Raw genomic sequence first — 27,227 nt, 5'->3', positions numbered from 1 at the left:
GGTGAAGCCTCAGTGGTAGTTGAAGGCCCAGGATTGAAGGGGTCATACAAAGAAGTTGAGGCTTGGCATCATGAAGAGACTATGAGAGGGTATTAGTGAGAGCACAACCTAATTGCAGCAGAAGACCCCAGAATTTTGGAGATGTCAGTAACGTGGAATTACCATCAAGAATAGAAGTAATAGTTGAATGGAGCCCACTGGGGCCTAGAAGACAAGCCGTGTGTGCTGAAGAGGCAGAAGTAAAGAAGTGACTCAAGCAAGATCCTTGGAGGAGCCTAGGAGATTGTGGCTGAATCCCAGATAATTGGACCCTGAATTACATATACCATTGGGGTTTGGTTTTGCTTAGTTTAGATTGTTACTGTGCCCTGTTCCTTCTGTATTGAAGAAGGTTTTTAATTTAATTTTGATTTTTACAGTAGCCCACAATGAAAGAGTTTGGATTTTTAAAGGAGGTTTTAGATTGTTAGAGAAACTGGAAATTTCAAAGAGACTGAAATTTTAACGTGTTTTAGTTTTTAAAGACTGTGGGACTTTTAAAGTTATGTTTATAATGTGAGATATTGAGGATGAATAAAAAAGAAAAGGTGTGGCTTAATAGTAATGTGTTTGCATGTCAAACTGATAAAACTCAGTTGTGCTAGCTAGTCTTTTGTCAATGTCACACACAAACTAGTTATCTGAAAGGAAGGAACCAAATTTGAAAAAAAGATGCCTTTGTGACATTCAGTTAGAAGTCTTTTTGTAAATGAGTGATCAACAGGGGAAGGCCCAGCCCATTGTTCCTGGTGCAATGCCTGGGCTGGTTGTCCTGGGTTCAATAAAAAAGCAGATTGGACAAACAAGGAGCAATATGGAAGGATATGCCAAATAAATCCTTTCCTTCCCAACTTGCTTTTCGGTCATGGTATTTCCTTGCAGGAATAGAAACCTTAAGACAATGTTAAAATAAATACATACATACCAGATTGTCAATGCATGTGAACAACATGAAGTATAGTGAATGAATCATATATGGTAAACACTGTTTTGGTATTGATAGTGCTTAGTAATCTAAACAACAAAATAGGAATTGTACATCTAGATATTTACTTTTATATATTTATCTTGTCCGCGAGAAATTGACTTCTCACAGTTTTGAAGCAATGACTTATTTTTAATTGCATCTAACTCCTAAGATGTTCTTTTATTCCAAGTTGTAATTCTTGTGACAATTTTCATCTTTTAAGTTCCTATAGTAAGGAGTCTATATATCAACACCTATAAAATGTTCAAGCTTTTAAGTACAAATTTTTATCAAGTGATTGTCTTTTTAATAAAACTATTATTTACACTAAGGAACATTTTCACAATTTGAATAAATGTGTACTGGAACCTCACCCTAACCTGTGCATTACACAGACACACAAGAAATGCCACTCTAACGTCCGATTAATTAAAAATTGGCAAACCCACAAAGGAAGTGATCATTTTGTAGATCCAGAAGAAACACTCTTGCAAGAGGCCTCTAATAAAAAAAATACAGAGAACCACTTACCAACTAATAACTATGCAAACAAAAAGTTTCTATGATAGACCTATATAAAACACTTCATTAGAGATTTTTGAATATATTAACAATCATAAGTTACTGCTACATCACAAAGATAAATTTATTCATTTTATTATCTTCATTTATTGTGAAGAAAGTAATCATTTCAATCACTGAAGAGGCTCTGACACTGCTGTGTAAATATAATAGACAATAGCTATTTAATTAAATCATATACCTGCCTGTTTCCTAGGAGAAGGGCAAATGATAAATATCTCTTTTGTTTTCTTTTCCTTCCACCAGGTGGAAGAGCAGTCAGTCTTTTGGAAAAGATTTCTAAATGCTCTATTGTCTAAACTTCTTTTCTAATTATGTGGTGTTACATATTTGTTCTTTTTTCTCAGGAATAAAGAATGGAATGTTGTTTTACAAGAAAACAGAAGAAATAAAAAGATGACCACAACCAGATGTATTGAAATTTCCATGGAAAAAAAAACAAAACAAAGGAAATGAAATAGTTACCAAAACTACAATTCAAGATAAAAACAAATCAAACAAAAATCTTGTTTTTTTTTTTCTAATGAGAAAGAGAAAGCCTGTAAATGTAAGTGATGAAAAAGTGAAGTGAATGTGTGAGGACTAGGGGAAGTGGAATTCATAATCTGAAAATAGTGTATAAAAAATATATTTTCAATATAAGAAGAATCCACTTATAATATTATACATCAAAAGAAAAATACCTAGGGTTTTGAAACTGAATGTTGAAAATCTAAACCACATACTTAGAAAGAAAATATTAAAACAATACTATATAATAGTATATTCCTGTAAAATTATCAGACTCACAATATCTGTTTTACTAACAAATTTTACAAGGACAATACTTGTCTTCAAATTCTGTGTAGTAACTTTTGAATAAAAGAAAATTTCATATTTATCAATGATGAATACTATAAAATACCAATAAAAACTATATATAAGTATGTGTGTGTGAATAAATAAATAAATGACTATGCTCTGTGTTATGAGAACTTACATATAAGGATAGTAATCAATATTTCTCAAATTCATGAAGCAATGGCTTCTCTGGGGACTACAATAATTATAATAAATATAACTAAGGGGAAATACACAAACATATTTTACAGATACAAAAATTTTTAATTAATAATTTATAGAGATCATCTTTTGTGTACTGTGTAAAAGCATTCACCTGTCAATAAAAAGCTGATTGGCCAGTGAGCTGAGGCCAGATTAGAAAGTGGGAACATCATAAAGGAAGAGGAATTCGGGGACTGAGTTACATAGACACACAGCAAGATGGTCTCATGAAACTGAGAACCAGGAAACCAGCCATGTAGTGGGATCAAGAATAGAATAAACAGGGTAATTAAGTTATGAAATAGTTGGGAACAGGCCTAAGCTTATGGCCTAAGTATTTATTCATTAATATGATTAAGTCTCAGAGTCATTAATTCAGGAACACTGAGGCCAGGTGAAAAAGCCCTCAGTTATGATAATTAGTTCAAGAACACATAGTAACTTATAATTGATTCAAATCAATTTTGAATTATATTGTTCTTTTCACCACTAAAATATTTCCAAAATTAAACTTCATTGAGGAAAACTGTAATTATAAATTCTTATCCAGCCAACTAACATACATATCTTTTATCCTCAGCCCTAGATGTAAGTAAAACGGCGAAGCCATATATGATAAGGCTCCATGGATTCCATCCTCAACATGGTCGTGAACAACTTGGACTCCAACATTTTGAAGTCTTGAAGCATACATAATCCCATCATCTCTCAGGATATCATATTGACAGGTAAGAATATATGTTCGTGGCAAGTGCTGTAATCGAGCATCATTGGCTATCAAGGGCAATGCTCTGTGGTCCATCAGCGCTGGCAGGGAGACACCCGATCTTCCAAGCACAGGCTCAGTGTACACATGGTTCTTTCTAAATTTGTCAGGGAGAAGAGTACTCCAGTTGACAAACTTGAACAGATGTCTGGACTCCAGAGGCATGTGCTGGTTTTTTCTCATTGCCTGTGGAAGTGCCTCATCCTTGGTGAAAAACAAACTCACAAGTTTAATGCCTATGTCCCTTGTCAGAACTACAGCATGTTCATTTTCTCGATGAGAGGGCAATAGAGTGTCAATCACCTGTAAGCCAGGGTATAGAAGGGCTTGCAGCTTGAATTTATGCTTTACTTCAGGATCATTCTGCACCTGAAAAATATGATGTCCAATGAGGCAAAGGCTCCAACATTCCAACAGATAAAATGTGTCTGACATGAAACAGACATAGTAACAAACCTAAAGTGCTGTCATAAAACATGGTTATGCCAAAAATGCCTATAATGCCCTTAATCGCCATTAAATGCCCTGGCAATGAAATCTCATTTTAAAAATATTGGTTAAGTATATTAGAAAAAATGATGGAAAGTTTAGAAGGGTATAGTGTCAGAAGGTAAAAGGAGGGGGGATATATAAATATATTTTATCAAAAGTGAATAATTGAAATAACACATTCTAAAAGGTGACAAAGGATTTTACATATATAAATATGAAGAAATTATTCTTGACAACTGGCCAAGGTGCAGCTGATAAGAGACTGCAATATTCAGCCCTGTATAGAACATCTGTATAATCTACATCTTCCCAAGTATCAGACACAGAAATATTCTAAGAGCCAGAGGTAGAAAATGACTCTAAGGAAATTATTTGTCTTGACAGTGTAGGACAGTTGCACATACAAGATCTGTATAAGCCCAAACTAGACTAAGTCCCTGCATGGAGAGGAAAACTGAAAAGGAAAAATTGAATTCTTATATTTATGAATGATATAGCTAAATTAGTACTTAAAATTAGTATTTAAATTGATATTTAAAAATTTATGTATGCTTTGCCGGAAGGCTCTTAAATCTCATAAATATTTTCGCTAAAGCAAGATGAAATAAAGTTAACCACAGCTATCAGAGCCTTGACTAACCTGTCAGTACTGTATCCCTCATGCCTATAAAACTAGAACTACATGGACTGAAACATTCTACTCCCAGTACATGTTATGACCTTCATCCTTTGCACCGTGGTGGCAGTGGCCTCTGTGTGCCTCCGTGGTTTAGCTGGGGAAAATTTCCTCAGACATTCTCCTTTAAAATGAAATTTGTTTAGAACATTTTTTTCCTTTTCTTGTAAGCATGACACATGGAGTAGAAGTGGTTAACTGTCTTTAGAGGAGGTGATTTGCAGATTTGATGTGATTTTAAGACATTAAAATTGAGCTGCAAATGTTATTTCTGTATTTCTTGTGTACATAAAGATTTCTAATCATATCTTGGTAAAAGTTGGATGAATTAGTCTCATTATTTTAAAGTAAATAGTCTTTACTTTAAAATAAAAATGTGTCTTGTGATTTGTAAACGTACTAGGAGTGGGGATAAGAGTTTATAAGCTCTTTTGTATGCTTAATTTCTGGACCACTTAAGATTGAATTTATTCCATTCAATCTTAAGATAATGAAAACTATAAAATAAATATCTTATATTATCAATAAAAGAGAACAGAAAATATTTTTTTAAAAAACTGAAATTTGTATGATGAGCCCAAAGCTGTTGGTCAGTGGGTCTTGCTCTCAAAGCATCTTTCCTATTGTTTTAAGAGAGTTCAAAAATTCCCAATGACTCCATTCTCTTTAATAACCACAGTTACTTTGACTGAATTCTTCCTGTCCTCAACTTCACTAGGTGCAAGCTCCTTTACTCACTGACTTGGGTATTTCTCATATTTTCTGCCTTTTTTTATGCTCTCTTTCACTGTAAATAAGATAAAGGAAGTAAGCAATAACAATTTCAAAGCCAAGCTGCTACGCTGTCTTAAAATTACCTTTGCCAAAAACCTTAATCCATTACTTTTTAATTCAGCCTCACTCAAATTTCAACACACAGGCAGAAGGCAGTTAGTTACTTTGAGATAAATTGACACAAACAGCTTCTAATCTGATTCCCACTAAATTATGTGTTCCTCATGGAAACCTCATGAGCACAGTATTCTTGCCCCTCATTTTCAGTTAGCACTTGAATCTGCAAATCTCCTTGTTACTGTCTGTCAATCATTACATATGTAACTCTACAACTTTACTAAGGCCACATTCCTTCTACACATCAGTTTTATCCTCAACTGTATTCTGGTGTGAACTGTGAGTTTGAAATTAGTGAATGTGGATCCCAGCTGTGTGTACATAGTGCCATATGTCAGGATGCTCATACTTCTGTGACTGTGTACTTGGATTTCTTAGAGACCACTGTGAACTCAACTTTGATAAATGTTCCAGTGAGATATGTCTTCATGGAGGTCTATGTGTGAATGGAGGAAGCGAAAATCATTGTGATTGTATCAATAGTGAATTCAGGGAACACATTGTGAGAACTTGATGCCTCTTTGTTGGTCAAAGCCTTGTCATAATTATGCACCATATAAAGACACTGTTGGCAGCTGTATTCTGCATTCCTGGCCTACATACACAGGTGCCCTGTGTGAGATGGACATAAATGAATGTAGTAGCAACCTCTCCCAATTTTGAAGAAAATATGCCAAGCTGTCCTCAGAAAATCTATATGGATACATTGCAGGCTTGCCTTCCTCCTTCAGGAGGAAGCCTCAAGCCCTGTTTGTATCTGTCAGTCTAGATTCACAGACAGGACCCTAGCATAACTGTCCTGTGAGATGTTCTATCCAGCAGCTAGCCAAAACAGATGCAGAGACCCTAGTTGGAGCTCCGGAAGTCTTGTGAAAGAGTTGAAGAATTAAGGATCATGGAGGGATAAAGACTCCACAATAAGACCAATAGTGTCAACTAACTTAGACCCTCGAGGCTCCCAGAGACTGAAGTGCCAACTAGACAGCATACTAGGGTTGGACCTAGGTCCCCCACACATATGTAGCAGTTGTGTATGTGCAGCTTGGTGTTCATGTGGGTCCACTCAACATCTAGAATGGAGGCTTAACCTGACTCTGTTGCTTGTCTGTGGATCTTGGTCTTCTAACTGGGCTATCTTGTCTAGCCTCCATAGGAGAGGGTGTATCTAGATTTGGAGTGACTTGAAGTGCCAGTTGGTTGCCTGAGAGGGATCTCCTTCTTCTCAAAGGTGAAGTGGAAAGAAGGTTAGGGAGAGTAGCCGTGTAAGGGCAACTGGGAGGAGATGGGAGATTGTGATCAGCATGTAAAGTGAATGAATGAATGAATGAAAACTTAAATAAATAAATAAATAAATAAATAAATAAATAAATAAATAAATAAATAAGCAAATAAATGAAAAAACTAATTGTAAACTAAATTCAAAGGGAACATTGAATCATTTATGTACCCTAGCATTTTAATACTTTTGAGGAACTGAAGATACCCTACTAAAACACGAGGTCTAGTGTGATTTAGCTGGAAGTTTCAATATTCTCATGATGGTAACCACCAGAGTCCATAGACCCAGTGCAAACATACTTAAAATACTATTTTTGTTTTCTTTGTTAGAGATTAATTGACAAGATTTTTTATAATGTTTTAATGCCTGAGAAATATAACACCAGAGTGATTTTACGAATAAAATGAAGGTTGAAATAAAAATAGTACTGACCTGAAGATAGACATATAGATAAATATAACAATACATGTATAAGCCAAATTAGCCCTGTTCTGCTCAATTGATGTTTCCCTCAAGACCATTGTAATTCTGTGGGAATGAATTCTCCTTTTCATGAATGACATCAGAGGAACAGACTCAGCTGAACAAAACGCTCCAACAGCTACTCCTCACCGCACAGTCAAACACACTGTACCTGCTGTGTCACTGCTGCAGCCAGAGTTCCTCCAGAACTGTCTCCTGATATAGCAATTCGGGTAGGATCTACTCCATACTTTGTAAGAATTTTGTCCTGAAGAAAAAACTTGACTGCTGTGATACCATCTTCAAATTGTGCAGGAAATTGATATTGAGGAGCTAGCCTGTAACTTTAACACAGACCAGGAAAGCATGTAGATCATAAGTGTACAACAACATAAGTGTACAACAATGTCTCAAACATCTAACACCTGCACTCACGATGGCACCAAGTCCTACTGTTTAATTTTTAAAACTTGACCCAAGGTTTCCCCCTAAGGCTTAATTAAAATAAAAGTTAATATAAAATTATTTAAAACATGTAATTAAGATAGTGGACGGTCTTGTGCCTGAAGGTATTGAATTGCTTCAAGCCCCATAGTTTTATAAGGAAAATTTTTATCTCAAGTGCATTTTATACTGGAGAGATTCTGTACTGTATCTTTCTTTATGTCCTTAATGTAACTGGCTATAAAAAACATCATGTTTTCTTTTTGTTTTTCAGAATGCCAAAATTTACAAATATCTATATTTAGTGTTGAAAGTTCATGGTAGGAATCCTAGAATATTATATGAACTTCCCTAAAACTTCTTAAAAAACAATTTAGGTATTGCTATGTACACAAAAGATATCTATTATGTCAAACATAGTAAATTTAGAAGAATGCACAATATAATGATTATACTAAATGTGGGGCAGGTCCTGTATCATTGCATTAAATATGATTTCAACTTAAATTTTTCCCAAATAAAAAAGAGACCGCTCTAGTATCATAATCTAGTCATTAACATATAAAGTTTTTCTGGGATGATAAGCATAATAAACATGTTAGAAACTTCTTTCTTTAGATGGATATTCAATTTTATCCAAACTTTCATAGTTTAAAAAATATCATCATGTAAGATTAAAAATATTGGATTGGAAATTTTGAGTTAGGTTTTTGTTACTATGAACTACAGAAAAGATGGACAAAAAACCTATTCATCTTGAATTCTGAATTTTGAATGGTGAATTTTGGAGTCAAACTCAGATTCAGAAATCTAGAGTATACTAATATGAGTAAGAATATGAGTAAGTAAATAATGAGCTATCCTAAAGTACTCCAGTACACATGCTCCAAATGCCTTCAGAGTATAAAGTCACTTTTTGAGAGTATGTGTTCAACATTTCAAATGGCCCCAAACTTTATTACCTACAGCACTCCAAACCACTGATTTTAAACCTGTGGGTCATGCCCCCACAAAGATGTTCCAAAAATACAGATATTTGCATTATTGTTTATAATAGTAGCAAAATTACAGTTATGAAGTAGCAATGAAAATAATTTTATGGCAATGGGTCACCATATAAGAAACTGTATTAAAGGGTCACAACATTAGGAAGTTGAGACTGTTTTAAATAGTAATTATTTTGAAACTAAACATTTTATCTCAAGTGCAAATAGGATCAAATATTTCAATTGTGCAATGGTTAATTTCCTTCTTCCTGTCTGATTATATAATAAGGGACACAACTGGACCATATAGGTCTTAAGCAATAAGATTTCACAAAGTAGTCAAATTAGGATCTAATTTAAAAATTTTTGTTTTGTTTTTTAAGGACAATATTTAGATATTGGACTCCTTTAGAAGTTAGTCTATGCAACAATTGTCACAGATAATACATAGTAAATTTTAAAATTCAAATTTCAGGTATAGATGTATTATTTGGAAATTGAACTTATAGACAGTTAAGGCAAAAACCATACTAGTCAAAGAAAAATAACTCTTACTCTACTCCGACAACAACAGCGTCAAGTTTGTTTGCAGTCCATCTGTTCAGGAAATCAAAAGCCCTCTGCTCTGAAATGAAAAGGGAAAAGGCAAAGTACTATTCATAATTTAAAAAGTGACATAAATAATGATGGATATCTATATGAGAAATGCGATTTCAGATTATCAAACAGGAATCTTTATTTTCTGCTCATTTCCATGCAGAGGGCACTGAACCAATGCACCATTCTTGAATCTCTCTCTCTACAGATGAAAAGATGACTTTGCATATTGGTATTTTGAAGACGAAAATTAAGCTGTCACATCTTAGTTTTAACTTGTCGCTTTCTATTAGCCACACGAATACCCTTCTTACATCCCTTTATGAACTGGTGCACTGTATTATCCTTTCCTCCTTCATTCCAGAAGTTTTAGGCAGTAGAGGAAGTTAATTGCTCTTCCTACAGTCACCACAGCTTGGTCTATAGTCCATGACTCTCCCATCAACACATAAACATGAACACTCAATATCTTAATTAGAAATAACCATTTTGCCATTCAACTACATCAGCATTTCTCAACCCATGGGTCACAATTCTTTTGGCAAAGCTCTATCTCCAAAAATATTTACATTAGTATTTATAACAGTAACAAAATTATAGTTATGAAATAGCAACAAAAATAGTTTTGTGGTTATGGGTCACCACAACATAAGGGCAGTTATTAAAGGGTTGAAGCATTAGAAAGGTTGAGAACTATTGGCCTATATGAACTCTTGGCATATTCTTTCAGTAGGGTCATGAATTCAGTAAAAAAAAAAATACAGTATATTTCTCTTTTTACATACACATGTGTGTGTTGTAGATATATAAGTAGATAATAGATGATAGATAGATAGATAGATAGATAGATAGATAGATAGATAGATATTGTATATGTAAGGTAACAATTGCTTAAAAGCTCTGCTTTTGTATGCACATCTGGCACACAAGTCATTGACTCTCCTCCAACATACATAGATGGCCATTTGTGTCTACATACAGGCAGACCACAGCATTCTCAGATATACACCTGTGCTGGTTACTTTCTTTATTAACAGAACACAACCTAGGCACATCTGGGATGAGGGAATCTCACTTGAAATAAATGGCTCCATAAGATTGGCCTATAGGCAAGGTTGTGGGGTTGGTTCTGATTAATGATTAGTATAGAGGGGAACCAGTCCACTGTGAGTGGTGCCATCCCTGGATAGATGATCCTTGGTTGCATAAGAAAGGCTGACCAAGCTATGCAGAATGAACCAGTAAACCAGACCCCCTTCTTAGCCCCTGCTTTAATTTCTGCCCCCATGGTTTCTGCCCTTACCTCTCTTTATGATAGACTGTATGATGTAACATGATATAGACCTTTGTGTCTCAGGTTTGTTTTTGTTATGGTGTTTATCATAGCAATACGAGGCAAACTAACAATCCACCAACTACATTTTCCACCTTCCTAGATGCAGTTTTATATACTCTGTGATGTCTATTAACAACATAGTCATAACAAAATCTTGGAAATTTGCCAAATCTTAAAATTATGATCAAAGTCTAGATTTTCTAATTTACATATTTTATTAATCTATATGTCTTACAGATTAATAAAATATTTAAATTAAAAGGTATTTAGTTACTGAGTATATAACAATTTAGAAAACAAAGAAGTTAAGTCATTCAATATTTTAGGTAAAATGATTCCATTTATGGTTAAAAATCTACTTATTCATTTTTAAGTAAAGGAAATGCCTAGTTGAAGACAAAATATCTAAGATATTAAGCCTACATTTTTCACATTTGATATCCTTTGTTATTATATTTTAGACTTCGATTTGTATTTACCACTGAATCAATTGCAATTTCAATTGTCTTGCAGGCAAAGTCAAAATAAAGGGTTTTTTTCCATTCATATACTCATTGATATGATCTGTCTGGTCATGATTCTCAGTGGTCAGTGCCCAGTAAAAGAATGTATAGCACTTATAGGAGTCAAGCTCAAACAGGAAGACCTGCAGATATTGATGGAAAAACAAGAACAACAAATGTTTATAAAGCATCTACTGGAAAATAAAGTGGGAATGATTTTATTTTTCTCCAAATTAACATTTATTGTTCAATTTAAAACTTTTCAATATTCCTTTTTTTCCCTAACATTTCTTAGATTCTCCCTACCTCAGTACTCACCAAACTTCATCTCTCTTTTTAAAAAAAGCAAAATGAAAACAACAGCAACAATAAAAAAAAAAAAAACAGAAAAAAATTATTGTTTATCAAAGCAATTTTGGCATGTCCCAGAACAGAAGTAATCTGAGAAAACTAAATAAAGCCAATTAAAATGTGAAAACACAGATAAACATAGTCAAGAAAACAACATATGCTCAAGTGAGAGTGTGTACCTCATGCACCTCACCCCACCATCAATGCACATCAAAAAAGCATAAACAAAAAAAATATGCTACTGTATCTCAACCTGAAAGTATGAGTAGCACTGGGAGCACAGTATAATGTGAAAAAAATATTTTCAGAGACAGAATTGAGATCGAATGAAGTCTACAGAAAACCAAAAGCTCAGCTCACTGTGGAGCTGAAATAAATCATAGAAAGGAGCATTGACTGAAGTTAAGAACATGAAATGTAAAGCCAGGCAACAGACTGCAAAGGAATTTCAGTGTGGTCTATGTAGTAATGTTCATGCATAATTGAGAGAAAAAGAAACCATGTGCATAAAAAAGACTTTAAGATAACATGAATAACCATATATTGATAAAATCAAATATAGCTCAGAAATCCGCCTGCCTCTGCCTCCCAAGTGCTGGGATTAAAGGCGTGCATCACCACCGCCCGGCCTTGGATTTGTTTTGTAACTCAAGAGTTTTATTGAGTATTTTTGAATTGATATTCATAAGAGAGATTAATCTGAAGTTCTTTTTTGTTGGGTCTTTGTGTGGCTTAGGTTTGAACATAATTGTGGCTTTATAGAAAACATTGGGTAGTGTTCCTTCTGTTTCTATTTTGTGGAATAGTTTGAAGAGAACTTGTATCAGGTCTTCTTTGAAGGTCTGATAGAATTCTGCAATAAAAAACCATCTAGTCCTGGGCATTATTTGGTGGGAAGACTTTCAATGACTGCTGCTATTTCTTTAGGGGTTATCGATTTAGATGATTTATCTGTTTCTGATTTAACTTCAGCCCATACCCAAACATAATAAAAGCAATATACAGCAAACCAGTAGCCAACAACAAATTAAATGGAGAGAAACTTGAAGCAATCCCACTAAAATCAGGGACTAGACAAGGCTGCCCACTCTCTGTCTCTCTATTCAATATAGCACTCAGTCTTATCCAGAGCAATTAGTCAACAAAAGAAGGTCAAAGGGATACAAATAGGAAACAAAGAAGTCAAAATATAAAAGAAGTAATTTCAGGCAGAAATCTAATTTTAGGCTAGAACAAAGAAGTAGGCTTCAAACAGGAAAATGACTTTGGGCTAGGCCAGGGAAGTAGGCTCAGATATTTTGGTCATCCTGATAATCCCTGAGAAAAAGTGATCATGGGAGTGATAACAGGACTTTGTTTATTGCTTTGCTTGTTCTTTGACTACTTGTGCTTATTCTCTTGCTTGTTCCTTGACTCTTTGCATCTATTGTACTGCTAGTTCCTCAACCTAGAACTGACCTTAATACTTGCATGTAATTAAAATGGTATAAATGCAGATTGGGAAAAAATAATAATAGAAATAAAGGGAAAAAAAGAAAAAAGAAAAAAATGACCAGTAGCAAAATACAGCTCTGAGAAGCCAGACAGTCAGCATCATCATCAACCAGAATCTAATCTGAGGCACTTTATACCAAGCTAACCAACACAAAAGTAGGAGCCCATAGTCTGTGTAGCCTAAACTCCTGCCACCATATTTTAGAATCACTGTCCTTGAAAGGGAAATCAATCCTCTTGTCACACTCTATGCTCTGGAATTAATCTTTAAAGAATCTTTTAAAGTCTTGGGAAAGGAAAACAATGTATGTGAGACTTTCCTATATCTAGCTACATACTGGCTTCTTTAGTTACTATACAACTCACTAGCCACTTTCTACAGCACAGCCCTAGTTCTGGTTCCCTGATTTACTGTTCCTGAGTGTCTTCTTGTCATTCCATCACTGTGCATTTATAAAGATGATCACTAACATCAACATACTGTGCCATTGACTTTTAAGACCTTGGTCATGGCCATAAAACAGATTTTTTTTTCCCTAAGAACATAGATCTAAATTTCTCTCCACAGCATGGGAAACCATCTAGCTTTGTACTTTGCTTTTTTTCACTTTAAATTTTGCAAAGGATAAAATAAACGTAATGGACGGGTTTTTCTTTCCCCACAGCCCTTGTATTTGTCTTGCAATTTATGTTGAGTCACTACAAATGCTCTACACTCTATAAACACTCTATAAACTTTGAATAACTGAAAGAAAAAATGCAAAGTAGTCGTGTTCTTTAAGATTTATGCTAAGCATGAGTCAGGCACTGATTCAAACCATCATTTTCAATGTACTGAATTCTATTGCCAATCTTGAATTGCAAGGGAGCATACTCAATTTTCTCTAGCATATTAAAAATCTCATACTTATTTTTTAAATTGTGGAATCAATTTACTATTCAGATATTACTTGAGGTTGATAAATATTTATATATTATTTTAAAATATTTTACAATTTCATTAACTTGCTTGTTTTCATAGTTTACTTACAATGGGTTTTCATATGTTATTAACAGTCTATTATAGAATTTTCCAAAGATTTTTTTCAATGGTTTATTTTTTATTTTTTACATTTATCAACTTTATATGTCCCGTATAATTATTACAGGAGACAAGCACAGAATCTCCACTTTATGAATGCGGCTTTTTTTTTTTTTATAGTTTTATTTTGTGTTTCCCCTTAGAATCAAGTTGAACAACTTTCCTCTAAGCTTTACCACTTTAGTAATAAAGTACAAACTCTTGAATCAAGAACACATACTTCTTCTTATAGACATCCTTTCAATGTTACAGCTGCTGAAAAAAAAAATCCTGAAGTCGAGGAGAAAATGTTGTATCAATTGGTTTATCCATGTCATTTTTTTGGTTTATTGCACATGAAAGATAAATAAAACGCCACCTAAGAAAAGAGCTTTCACTGGGATTCACTTGCTAGAACATTATCCAGCCTGCAGGAAGACCAGAGTTTGAACCCCAATACTGCATAGACCAGGTTTGAGACAAATGCATTTCATTATAGTATTCAAGAGGGTGAAGATCTTAAGTAAAATGCTATCATCAGCTAAGTAGTACTTTCCAGAAAACACTAAGATAGATGAGTTCCTATCTCCAAAACAAAAGTAAACAAATGTGGACCAGTGTAAAGCAAACTCTGCAGTTAGAGCCTCTATCAGAGTTTTCCTGGAACATATTTGTATCTATCATTGTATTGGATATCTAGCATGTATATCTCTATTATGCCAATGTATGTATAGGTAAAGATACCAATACTTGTGTATTACAAACATGCAACTAGTTGTTCTATTTCCTTACATGATACACTTACTAAAACTCCCGAAACAAAAACCTCCTCCGTGAAAATAGATCACAGCTCGTCTTGGGGCTTCTGACTTTCTCTTGGGTAAGTACAAACGCACAGGAATGTCAACAAAGGTAGTATCAGTTACTGTGATGTGTTCATCCGAATGTGGTTCTGTGTAATCCAGACTGATTATCATGGAGAGAAATTCTTCATATTTCATAACACCTATGTTTTCAAGACACAGAGCCTATAAAGAAACAAAATAAAAATAATTAAATGTCAGTTCTGTAATATCAAATATAAAGTGAAGATAACATTTAGAATAGAAAACAGGAGGAAAAAACAGCAAAGAGAAGCCAAACAGAAATGAAGAATTTAGAAAACTAAACCCAAATAATATTATGACCATCTTTTTTGATGACCTTTATGCCTTTGAAACCTCAGGTGTTTTAGATTAAATGTTATTTTAAAAATCATCCTTACTTACATCTTAAAGATGTTTTGAATTTATTGCTTAATTGTGGGTCCCTATTCCGGAGGGTCTCCCATGAAGATCTCCAGCCCGGTCCGGTGCGGGGTTCCAGGCCAAGGGGATAGAGTGTGAGCAAGGAGGGGGAATCACCTCCACTGCCTCAGCCCCTGTCTCTGCTTTTGCCACCCAGTCACTCCCAGGTGCTTCACCTGTCTCTCTGCACTGAGTCAATCCGGGCTGTGCTGGTTAGAAGCCGGCTAGCAAGCAAAGAGGGGAGGGCCCTGAAGGCCCTTAGGGAGAGCAGATCTCTTCCCAAGTGTTACAGCTCTTGCAACAGAAGCTCTCAGAAACCGGGATGATTCTCGCACACCTTTACTTCTCCCAAATAGGGCTCTTTTATACAGTTTCGGGGTGGGTCAGTGTCTGGCAGCAGATAATGCCTATTGGCTTGGTCTGAGAGCTTGGAGATGCCTCATCTACATGTGGAGAGCCTGAAGCACTGTTCCTCACGACTGATGGCCATAGACCTCTCTGTGGGAGAGGCTGTGGAGGGCTGAAGCTAAATGAAAGGAACCAGGGCCCAGGAGCAGAACCAAACACCTGCCATCCGCTTAGGGTCCGGGGTTCAAGGCCTGTGCTCAACCAGGTGCCCAGCTGCCTCTCACAGCTCACCGCTCCACACTTAATTATAAATCTTTCAAAAATTCTATGTCTTGTAATTCCTCTAATTTTGTATTTTGTCCTATGTTCCTTCTAAAATTACATTATTTATTTCAATTTTAAATATTATATGACCAAATTATACATAATCTGAACTTGATTTTGTTTGTTTTTAATATGGCGTTTTCCCAATTCTCTAAAATCCTTCTTTGATTTTATTGCAGAAATGTGACCAACCTACCTAGAAACTGGACAATTTCATCAAGGAATATATCTTTAAACTTCCACAGTAAAAAGTACTTTAAATAGCCTTTATTACTACATGTATTACAGGCTAAGGTATTTATGGCTATTCTCCATATTTTGATGAGGGGAAATGCACTGAGAAAATTGCAGCTATACCGGTCAAATTTATTCACACACATGAGCACTGTCCACAGAGTCTGGAGCAGCATGCTTGTACCATATCCTCTGAGCTTGTATTATGCCTTATAGTTTAGTTTTATTTTATGGGATTCGTGACCGTGCAACTGAGTGGATCTCTGATTCTTGTTCTTTCTCTTGAACTCTTTTTTCTCTTTTGATTTGTCTTGTCCAACTTTGATGTGATGGGGTTTTTTTAATCTTATTATATTTATTTTGTTATATATTTTTTAAATGAATGAATGAATTAAAGCCTACAAGCTATGGGAAAAGTTACTGTCTGAACTACCACTTAAACCTGCAGGCATAAGGAATACGTTTTCTCCAATAGAACAACACTATGTATATCAACTACTCCAGCACAAGGCTCATATTGAGGAGTAGTTGACCAACATATAACAGACTCCATCTATTTAGTGTGCTTTTATTTGGTTACACTTTAGTGGGGGATTTGTTCTGTTTCAGTTTTTACTTTTTGGTTGTTATTGTATTTTGTTTTCTAGGTTTTTAGGGGTTTTGTTATTGTATTCAATTTTGAGTTTGTTTCCTGGAAAAAAATATTTTGTGGATAGGGAGGAGGAGAAAATGTAGAAAGAATTTGGAGGAAGGGATAATATTACTAAAATATGTTTGAATTTTAAAATTGTGTTTATAATAAAGTATAATAAAAACTAGAAAGCTATGGATCAATGTCCACTGACATTATTATGTAAAGGCCATGCAATTATAATACCAGTAATAAAGTTATTGTGGAGTTCTAGTACAATATAGATAAATATTTTTAGTGTGTATATAGGATTGTAGTTCATGCTAACAGTCAACAAATATTGCCTTATTCTTCAAGTATTCTTTAATTATTCAATCTAGAAGTGCAAGTAAGGTGTCTCAATAGGTAGAGGTATCTATGTCCAACCATGGACATTTCTAAGATCCACCTTCTAGAAGAACTGACCCTTATATGATGTCCTTTGACCACTACACATGCTTTTATATAAACCTTACCTACAACACACACACACACACACACATACACGCTAGTTAATTAATTTTGAAATGTAACAAAAGTTCATAAGTATTTCCTAACTAATTAAATATAAAAAAGATATGACCTGTTAATATGAGTGCATGAGATATCAATATATTCAGATATTTTTCATTCGATGAATTTGCTCTTGAAAATTGTTTTTTAGGAAATGGCCTTATTTCATTTATGTCAGTGTTTCCTGATTTAAAATGATACAGCATTTTAAGACTATGAAAACTAGCTATGTAGAGATTATCACATGTTCTTCTAGTACCGGATTGTCACTACACAGAACAATCCACACAAATATTAAATTAATACCCTCACTTCTAGGTTAATGGGTACAATGCAGAGTCAAGGAAGTGTCTCATAGTTATGTGTGGATATTTTACAAAACTCTTTTGAAACAACATATGATTGTAAAATAATGCACTGATTTACTTTCAAGGTTATATAATAAAGAACTCTATTTTTTTTACTTTTATACAATAAAAAGCAAGAGTATTTATTGTCTTTGAAAACTAAATTGTAGTACTCAGTGCTAAAATTATCAAAGCTTTCCAAATTTGCTAGGATAAACTCTAATTACATTTTCATTTTGTCTATCATCATTGCAGAAGTACAGGATAATAATTCATAATGTCAAATACATAAAACATGCATTTTAATGATGTACATGATTAGAAACATGTGAACCTCACAAAGTAACAGCATCATATTAGAGTGAGATGACTGATAGATAATGTTGTGATACTGATAAAAGCATGGATATTTCTTATTAAATACATAAGAAAAATCACAAGAGAACTGACATGGGCTGGCTCCTGTATTCATTCTTCAATCAAGGAATCAGATCATTTGAAAAAGAGAACTGTAGGGGAAAGAAAAAGAAACTCAGAACTTTATAAAGAACTTTAGTTTTAGTTGTCATAGAACTGTGCTTCTTTTCAACCTTGGACTGCTGTAACTTCTGATCATCTATTAATTCTGTTAGCTTAGATTTTCAGTCACCAACTGCTAGAGCTGTCAAAAGATACCCACTTTCTGTTACATACACACTTTGCACATAAAGAGCACAGTTAAATAATGCAGTCTGGGGCTCAAATTTAAGCTGTTACTCTCTTTGTATGCGTTCTTCTGAATATATTTTCTTCTCATATAAAATATACAGTTAAAAGACTAGAGAATGAGAGGAAATGTATGCATATGCAAAGAAAGCATATATATTACAGCATCAAAAGTGCCAGTTTCTAACTATACAGGAAGAATTATAACAATATATCCACTCTGCATATTCTAAGATAACCCCAGAATTCCAGAAGTTTAGAATTGGTGACAGAAAACAGAAGCTATGGAAATAAGAAAATTCCTAATTTGTTATCAAGCAAGTACTGTTAATAATAATTCATATCTTTATACTAGATAAAAACATAGTTATGAAACCAGTAATCATGTTAACAATATTATTTAAAAAGTGATATTTCTTTCAAAATTATAATATCAACAGTATTATCAAATTTTCAAAAATATTCATTCTTAATCATAGAAAAATTATACTCTTCTTACCATAAGGGAACAAGTTTTAGCCACTGCATCCAAGGCCATTACTTTCCAGGTTTCTTCAATGTTGTCAGGCATGGGTGTATAAATATAAGATAAAAAGCTAACACAGAAAAGCCCCAAACAAAGAGCTTTGAATCCCATGGTATCCTAGACTCGTCCCACGGCAGAGATTAAAATATTTCCATAAATACTGAATAAAAAGCCACAGAATGAATACACACTGGGAACCCTCTCAGGTAAGCACAACTATTCCCACGAGATGATGCTGATTCTTATTTCAAACAGTGCAGTGTCATTTCTACCTTGTTTGGCAAATACAAAGACTCAGAAGTAGATGTTGAAATTCATCAGGTGAGGTGCCTATTATTAACATACTATTTAAATTCCCTGAAGTGTTTCTTCATTCTGTGGTATTAACATCAGCATGAAATAGTTTTAGAAAATCAGAACCCAAATGCAAGCACTGGATAATTTTTGAAGTAATCTTTTGTAGTTGCAATATTTTCTAACAGGTTTATAGTAAGTTATTTGATATCCAGTCAAAATATATGTTAATTTCATTACTAAGCAATATTATCCAATGTTAACAAACCATGCCTGGTGTGGACCAAGCTTTAGAATGAAAGAAAGGGTGTGTGGAGGCTTGTTCAAGTTCTATCATGCACCAAACTATAACTTTAATCCTGGACCAGAATTACCAGAAAGTTCAGAACAAGTATTTTAGCAAACATTCTGGCTTTTAGAAAGTTGCATTATATGATGATTGAAACACATGAGTCAACATGGCTTAGATTAGCTCCTTGGTGTTAGTAAAATATTGTTTCTGGGTGTGCCTGTAAGGGTGTTTCCAGAAGAGAATGGTGTTTGTGTTGGTAGTGAAGCTTGCAGATGTGGTTGGATATCATCAGAGGCACTGTGAGTAGAAGAAAAAAAAAAAAAAAACCTATCATTTCCCCTCTTCTTGAGCAAACCTTTTTTATAATTCTAATCATATTAATGTTAATCTGCTTCTACCTTCTGTCCTTGTCCTGGGCTTGTCATCCATGTATTTGAAAATGTGTCCACTGAGTTCTTGTTTTTAAGCGCCCCCACCCTGAAGTTTACAACCTCCTTTTGCAGTTGTTTCTGAGCCTGGTGTAATTCCTAATAATTCTTAGTTCCCTATAATTAATTATTTATTTCATTTAAATTAAGGAGTCTCACCCAATATCAGAAAACCTGCCTAGATACTCCCATAAACTTCAAGAAAGAATTGTTTTCATATTTATCTCCTCCCCACTCTTTTCTTACCCATTGTCCAATTAAAAACCATGTACCTGATGATACTCTGTTACTGTTGTCCCTGTGAAATATATCCTTCATTTAGCAAATTTCATAAGAACTCTGTCTTTCCTACCATTTGATATGAGTGCTTCTGGGTTTTGGTCTGTAAGAGTTAAAGACTTTCATCAGAGCCCCTGTTCTTTAGGCTTCAAGACTTTAAACTTGTCTTATACCTGTAACATTTCTAGTTCTCCAACTTCTAAACAGAAGACTGTAAAACTTTCCTTCTATAATACCATTAACTAGTTCAAATATTTTATGTAGAGTTCATGTGTAGAGGGATGTTTATAGAACATTTCATGAATGTATATGATCCTTCCCCATTTGAGCCAGAGTCAAGATACTTCAGAGATGCTATAAACTGGGGATTCTTTTTTCCTCACGTATCACAATTTACTAAACATTACATATATAAAGCTATTTGTAGTGATGGTATTTACTAAACTCAGAAAATTCTTTAGTGCTAACTTTTTATTTCTATTAGAACCTTACCCTTTGTCTTTAGATAGCAATTTAATCTTCCTTATCGACTTTATCTACCTTCAGCCTCCTTATCTACCTCTTAGATAAGCGTGAGATATCTAATCTCTCGTCTCTAAAGTCTACATTGATAATTAATTTTAAAAGAACTCATTTTTTAAAATAGGATTTAATTTCTCTAAAGCGATGATTTACTTAATAAGATCCACTAAGTCGTAACAGTAAATTTCAAGGCCCATATTACTTAAATTACCAATTTGCTCACTTTATTATTTGTCTTGCAATCTTTTAATTGCCTAAGCATATCTTAAGATAATCTATTATTTAAAGAAGAAAACTACTGAAAGCAATGTTCAGTACTATAATACACACATAACAGTAACTGTCCTATAAGAATGTGGTCTTATGCTGTAGGAATTAAATATAAACCAATTTATGTCCACCTTTCCAAATAAGTTATAGAAAGATGAACTATATCCTTGTAATACCTGAAGATTTAGTGCTTTTCACATATAGGGCTTCAATAAAATTTTTTCTATAAGTTAATGGACAACCTCTGGTAAATTTACCTCTGGTAAATTAGTTGGCAAATGCCTAGTGGAATGAGTGGGGAATCACTCACAGCTAACAGCAGTATTGGAATTCAGATTTTAAGATAACAGGCAGTCTTTGAAACAAAGCAAAAGAAAACACATCTAAGGTCAAAGAAATGGCTTTCACATGATTGTGCAAATTTTCACACACAAATGATAAGAGAGGAGCTGTGGGTGGAAAAAGGGATAATGTTTGCAAACAGGTGACTTTGGTGACACTATAAAACACATTCTATCAGTTCAGGACACAGTGTTTATTTTTCTTTTCCCTTAATATTTATCAATGTTTTATTAATTAGTTGACACCTGCATCTTGGAAACCTCCTCCTCCATTTCTTTTCTAACCAGGACAATTTCATATATGTTCTCTTAAGTAATACTTTCTCAGTTTTCTCTATGATTCAACCCATGTTTCCTAGGATAATATAATAGTGTAGGCTTCTCCTTTTATTATATATGTGTGTGTGTGTGTGTGTGTGTGTGTGTGTGTGTGTGTGTGTGTGTATACACTAGTAGATATAGTATATGTCTCTCTTTTTTTGTATAATTGGTTTAGCCTCAACTGCTGGAAATAACCCAGCTAAAAGAATACACATTTACACACAGCTTTCTGGGATTGCTAAGCCTTTCTTATCAGGATGAGTCCCTTTAATTTTTCTCTAGTTTCACACTCCTCCAAGTGTGTAATGTGTAGCTCAATCCCTCTGTTGTACTATCCAGTGATCCTTCCAATGGAGTTTATTGGTTACCTCTTCAGTCTAGTGAAGTACCAATTTATACAACTGTCCCAATAACATGAAGCTGAATTTACTCAGGTATGGACCTTGTTCTTAGAAAAAGAACATACAGCGGGGCCCTCTGCTGACTCTCTCTATTTGCCCGTTCGAATCCCGCTCCATCCCGTTTGTCTCCGCCGGAGTCTCATGGGAAAAAGAAAAAAAAAAAGAAAAAGAACATACAGAAAGACAATCTTTTGTGATTAAATGACAAGGAAGGACAGAAAACAGATAATGATTATGGACCATGAAAACAAGAAGGTGCAAAGCTAATTGTTTTTCTAGTTTAACTCTGTCATGTCCTTTTTCAATTTTGCGTGGTAGATAACTGTATAAAAACATATTTGATAGTGAACCATAAAACACAATGTAAAGGTCCGTAGCATCAGAATGGCTATAGAAGTTCATTGCTTTATAAAGACCTTCCAATAGTTTCATTTTGTGATATTTTCCTACTTACAAGTTCTTTGTAATAATGTTTTAATAAATTAAAACTTAAGACGTGGTAAAATGTTTCTTCCATGGATAGATATGCTTTCCTGGAGGTTTGATGACCTGTGGGCAGCCCTCAAATCTCATAAAGTGGCAGTAAAAAAAAATGACTACCAAGACCTGTTCTCTGACCTCCACACACATATATATACATAAGTACATACACCATGTATGGATACACATACCCATATAAAATATATAGATAAATGTATACAAGTATTACAAAATTAAAATTCTATCACACATATTCTTTATAAAAATAATAAATCCATTTCTGATCAAGCCTCTTGGTTTTCCTTGATAATTCATGAATATAAAGAGGGAAGAACATGGGAAATTGCCAAAGAAGTATCTAATAGCAAGCCCTAGAAACTACACAAGTCAAACAAACGTTGTTTACCTGGTAAATTAGAAAGGGTAGATTTCCCACTGTTTAAAACATTTAGAATATGACATTTTAATTAATTTTTAATTTACTCTATATCCCAATCACAGCTTCCCCTCCTTCCTCTTCTCCCAGTCCCTCCCTCTCCCCCCCCCCCGTATACCCTCCCTTTCTTTTTAGAGAAGGGGTGGCCTCCCATGGATATCAACTCACCTTAGCATATCAAGTTGCAGTGTGACTATGTGCATCTAGTTTTATTGAGGCTAGACAAGGCAGTCCAGTGAGGGGAATGGAATCCAAAGGCAGGCAACAGTGTCAGAGACTACCTTTGTTTTAGTTATTAGGTGTCTCACACGAAGACCAAGATGCACATCTGTTACATATGTGTAAGGGGCCTAGATCCATTCTGTTCATGCTCCTATGCTGGTGGTTCAATCTCAAGCCCCTACGGGCCCAGGTTAGTTGATTCTGTAGGTTTTCTTGTAGTGTCCTTAACCCCTCTGGCTCTTTCACTTTTTCCCTCTCCCTCTTCAGAAAGATTCCCTGAATTCCACCTAATGTTTAGCTGTGGGTCTCTACATCTGTTCTCATCAGCTCCAGTGTGAAGCCTCCCAGAAGACAGTTACACTAGGTTCCTGTCTCCAATCATAGCAGAATATTATAAATACTGTCAGGGATTGGCTTTCTCTCATGGCATATGTCTCTTTCAAGTTGGGCCAGTCATTGGTTGGCCATTCAATCAATTTCTGTTTTACCATGTAGGTAGGACAAATTGTGAGTTGAAGGTTTTGTGGGTGGGTTGGTGTTACCATCCCTCCATTGGAAGTCTCGCCTGGTTACAGGAGGTGGTCATTTTAGGTTCCATATCCTCTATTGCTAAGTATCTTAGTGAGGGTCACCCTCAAAGGTTCCTGGGAGTTTTCCTTGCCCTATGTTTCTAGTTCATCCCAGAGATGCCTCCATCTGATTTCCGTTTCTCTCTTCCAGTTCTCTCTTCCTTCATCCTCTCCATACTTGATCCTTCCTATTTCCCTCTCCACACTCTTTCCCACCTACTACTTTCCCTCCAGCCACCCTATAAGTCTATTTTGTTTCCTCTTTTCAGTGAGATTTAAGCACTGTTCCTCAGTTCCTCCTTGTTACCAAGCTTCTTTGGATCTATGGATTACAGCCTAGTTACCCTGTACTTTAGGACTAATAGCCACTTTTAAGTGAGTACATACCATGTGTGTCTTTCTAGGTCTGGGTTACCTTACTCAGAATGATCTTTTCCAGTTCCATCCATTTGCATGAAACTTTCATGATGTCTTTGTTTTTAATAGATTAGTACTATTCCATTTTGTAAATATGACATCTTTTCCCATTCTTCAGGTGAGGGAGATCTAGATTGTTTCTACTTTCTGGCTGTTACAAATAAAGCTGTTGTAAACAGAGTTGAGATGTGTCCTTGTGGTATGATGGAGCATCTTTTGGGTATATGCCCAAAAGTGGTATATTTGGTTCTTGAGGTCAAACTTTTCGCAATTTTCTGGGAAACTGTCAAACTGGTTTCCAAAGGGGATTGTACAAGTTTGCACTCCCACCAAAAATAGACTAGTGTGTCAATAGCTCCAAATTCTCATCAGCATCAGTTGTCACTTCAGTTTTTGATCTTAGCCATTCAGAACTGGTGGGGGGGGGACACACTTGGTCCTGTGGAGGCTTGTTGCCCCAGTAAAGAAGGATGCTAGAGAGGTGAGGTGGGAATGAGTAGTGGGTGAGGGAACACCCTTTTAGAGGCAAAGTGGAGGGGGGAGGGGTTTGCAGAGGGATGAGCAAGAAAGGCAACCACATTTGAAATGTAAATAAATAAATAAACTAAATAAATAAATAAATAAATAAATTATAATGTAAAATATACCCTCAGGCATGATCGTGTCACAATACTTGATTATTAAGATTCGCTTTGAAATTACTTTCCAAACAATAAGGAAATATTATGTCCACTGGCCAACATTAGGTCAATACTGTCTGCCACCCCTGCCTCAGGTAGCCACTATGCCATTTTCTTCTATGAGACCAACTTTTTTTCCTGCCATTTTCTTTTGAAATTCTGGGTCATGGGATTTAGGGACTTGCTCATGTAGTCAGCATTAAGCTTTCTGTGAACCTTGTGAAAGAAGCTAGTTGATTATTGTTAGTTGGTCTTCTTGTGTTGTTCCTATTTTCTTCAGGGCCATAATCCTTCCCCCAACTCTTCACAAGAGTCCCCAAGCTCTATCCAATGTTTTGTTGTGGGTCTTTGTATTTGTCTGATGATGGAGCCTCCAGAAGACAGCTATGCTAAACTCTTATCTGCAAGCAAAATAAATGGTACAAAGTACATAAGATACAGAGTATAATTAATATTTCAGGTACAGATGCTTACTCCCTGCATGTCTGTTAGATAAGATAAATTTGGGGTTATAAATTTTGTGGATAGTTGGTGTCCCTATCGTTTCCTTGCGGGTGCTGCATGTGGCCCCTTCATGTTCAATAACTCCATTGTTGTGTGAGTCAGAGCTAAGGTCACCCTCACTGATACTTGAGTGACATTCCATTCTAGGTTTCTGCCACATCCTTGAGATATGCTCCCACACACCCCTGTCAGTTGCAGATTTCCATCCATTTTCATCACAATCTCACCAAGACTTTGGTATTTTCAATATTCTAAATTCTCCCATGATGAAGAAATAATGCTTTTACTTGCATTTCTCCTGGCTGATGATATTCAACAGATTTCTTTCTGTCAGTTGGCCATTGTGCCTCTTCTATGAGAAAAGTCTATTCTAGATATTTACTCCTTTGCAAAATCAAATTATGCATTTTATTTTCTAGAGTTGTTTACATCTTGTATATTTTGGGCACCAACTGTATCTGAAATAAGCTCTCTGTGCACTGATTATAGATTTGTGCAACTCCCTTGAGACTGAAAGCCTATTCATAAAACCAGCCACATGAAACAAGTCACAAGGGAGTCAGTTCTCTTACCTCAGGAAAACCTGTAAGAATCAAGTTACAATAAAACTTTTCTCTCAAAATACAAGGAGCTAAGGTGGGAGGAGTACCGAGAGGAAGAGAAGGAGTAAGGAGCAGAGGAGAAGACAGAGAGAAGAAGCTAGGTGATGAGATAGAGAAAGAGAGAGAAGGGGGGGAGGAGGATATGGAGGCAGATGTTCACGTGTCTCCACCAGTCAAAGATAGTTTATATATCTAGGTTGGGTATTGGTTTATACTTCTGATTGAGCATTACCAAACTTATAAAGCCTTTGATTAACATTTTTAAAAAGTGTATAAAAGCAAAAAGGAAAAGGGGGCATGGGATAGGGGTTTTCTGAGGGGGTGGGGAAAGGAAATGGCATCTGAAATGTAAATAAAATATCCAATAAAAATAAAATAAAAATAAAAAAGAATTAAGTTACAATTTTACATGCCCACTTGCAGTGCAAGTGAAGCTCTCCATAAAACAACCTTCCATGTTATCATTCTCTGACAAACAGTATGTTCTGGGTGGAAGCATTGAAAGACTTGACACTTAGAAAGAGAGCCACAAAAAAACTGGCCCTGCTTCAATCAGCTACTCACATCTCAAAATGTTCAAACAAAGGACATTTTAAAGTTATATATGAAAATTTCAAGCAAGCAAGATGAAGACAGCTGTGGTTGTAGCACAGTGACTGATTGCCTGGTTTCCATGAAGTGCTAGAGTCAATTTGTAGGATCATAATAAATGAATAAGTATGTACATACATACATACATACATACATACATACCTGGTGTGGGGAAAAAAACTGGGCCAAATTAAAATAGACAGCTGTTGTGTATTACATCCTTTTTATATGTCCAATTTTTCTCTGATTCATATATGAAATATTGTCTCATAAGTTTGGTATAACACTTGAACTAAAACAATGCCAGTGAAAAATCACTGAAGTATAACCAAAGTGCATTTCAACAGACCTGAAGTGTCTAGTGTTGCATGAATGCTAATCAGGCTTGCCTGTGGCAATGAGTTAATCCAGGATCCCAAGGTGCAGGCTGAGTGAGGACTATGTTGATGTAGTTAAAGCAGGACACTCATACCTTTCATATTAAAACCTCTTATGGAAAGTGAGGACAAGCCTATAGTAGCCATGTGAGTTCCAACTAAACAATTAAAGTCACTTCTGCCCTCAGATACCAGCACCCAGTGAACTTTTCTACATATGGAACTTCCCCGCTGTCTCACTCAAAGCCATCTGCCTTTGAATTTCAGGCACTCTTCAAA

General features: G+C 35.1%; 1 protein-coding gene across 2 annotated transcripts; it reads right to left on the bottom strand.

Annotated features, from left to right (window-relative positions):
* Nucleotides 1–1,094: 1,094 nt before the first annotated feature.
* LOC117707670 (arylacetamide deacetylase-like 2) lies at nucleotides 1,095–19,206 on the bottom strand. 2 transcript variants are annotated; one of them, XM_076932440.1, is made up of 6 exons: nucleotides 18,896–18,981; nucleotides 18,142–18,200; nucleotides 14,775–14,997; nucleotides 9,184–9,253; nucleotides 7,371–7,542; nucleotides 1,095–3,767 (listed from the first exon to the last, which is right to left on the bottom strand). In XM_076932440.1, the coding sequence occupies exons 3-6, from the start codon at nucleotides 14,968–14,970 to the stop codon at nucleotides 3,165–3,167; spliced, it is 1,041 nt and encodes a 346-aa protein (XP_076788555.1). In that variant the 5' UTR covers nucleotides 14,971–14,997; nucleotides 18,142–18,200; nucleotides 18,896–18,981; the 3' UTR covers nucleotides 1,095–3,164. The 2 variants fall into 2 exon arrangements, with proteins under 2 accessions (XP_076788555.1, XP_034357022.1); XM_034501131.2 differs by lacking the exon at nucleotides 18,142–18,200 and having other exon boundaries at nucleotides 1,097–3,767; nucleotides 18,896–19,206.
* Nucleotides 19,207–27,227: the final 8,021 nt, after the last annotated feature.

Source organism: Arvicanthis niloticus, chromosome 4, assembly GCF_011762505.2.
Source record: "Arvicanthis niloticus isolate mArvNil1 chromosome 4, mArvNil1.pat.X, whole genome shotgun sequence".
Classification (NCBI taxonomy): domain Eukaryota; kingdom Metazoa; phylum Chordata; class Mammalia; order Rodentia; family Muridae; genus Arvicanthis; species Arvicanthis niloticus.
This window is presented reverse-complemented; position numbering and strand designations above follow the sequence as displayed.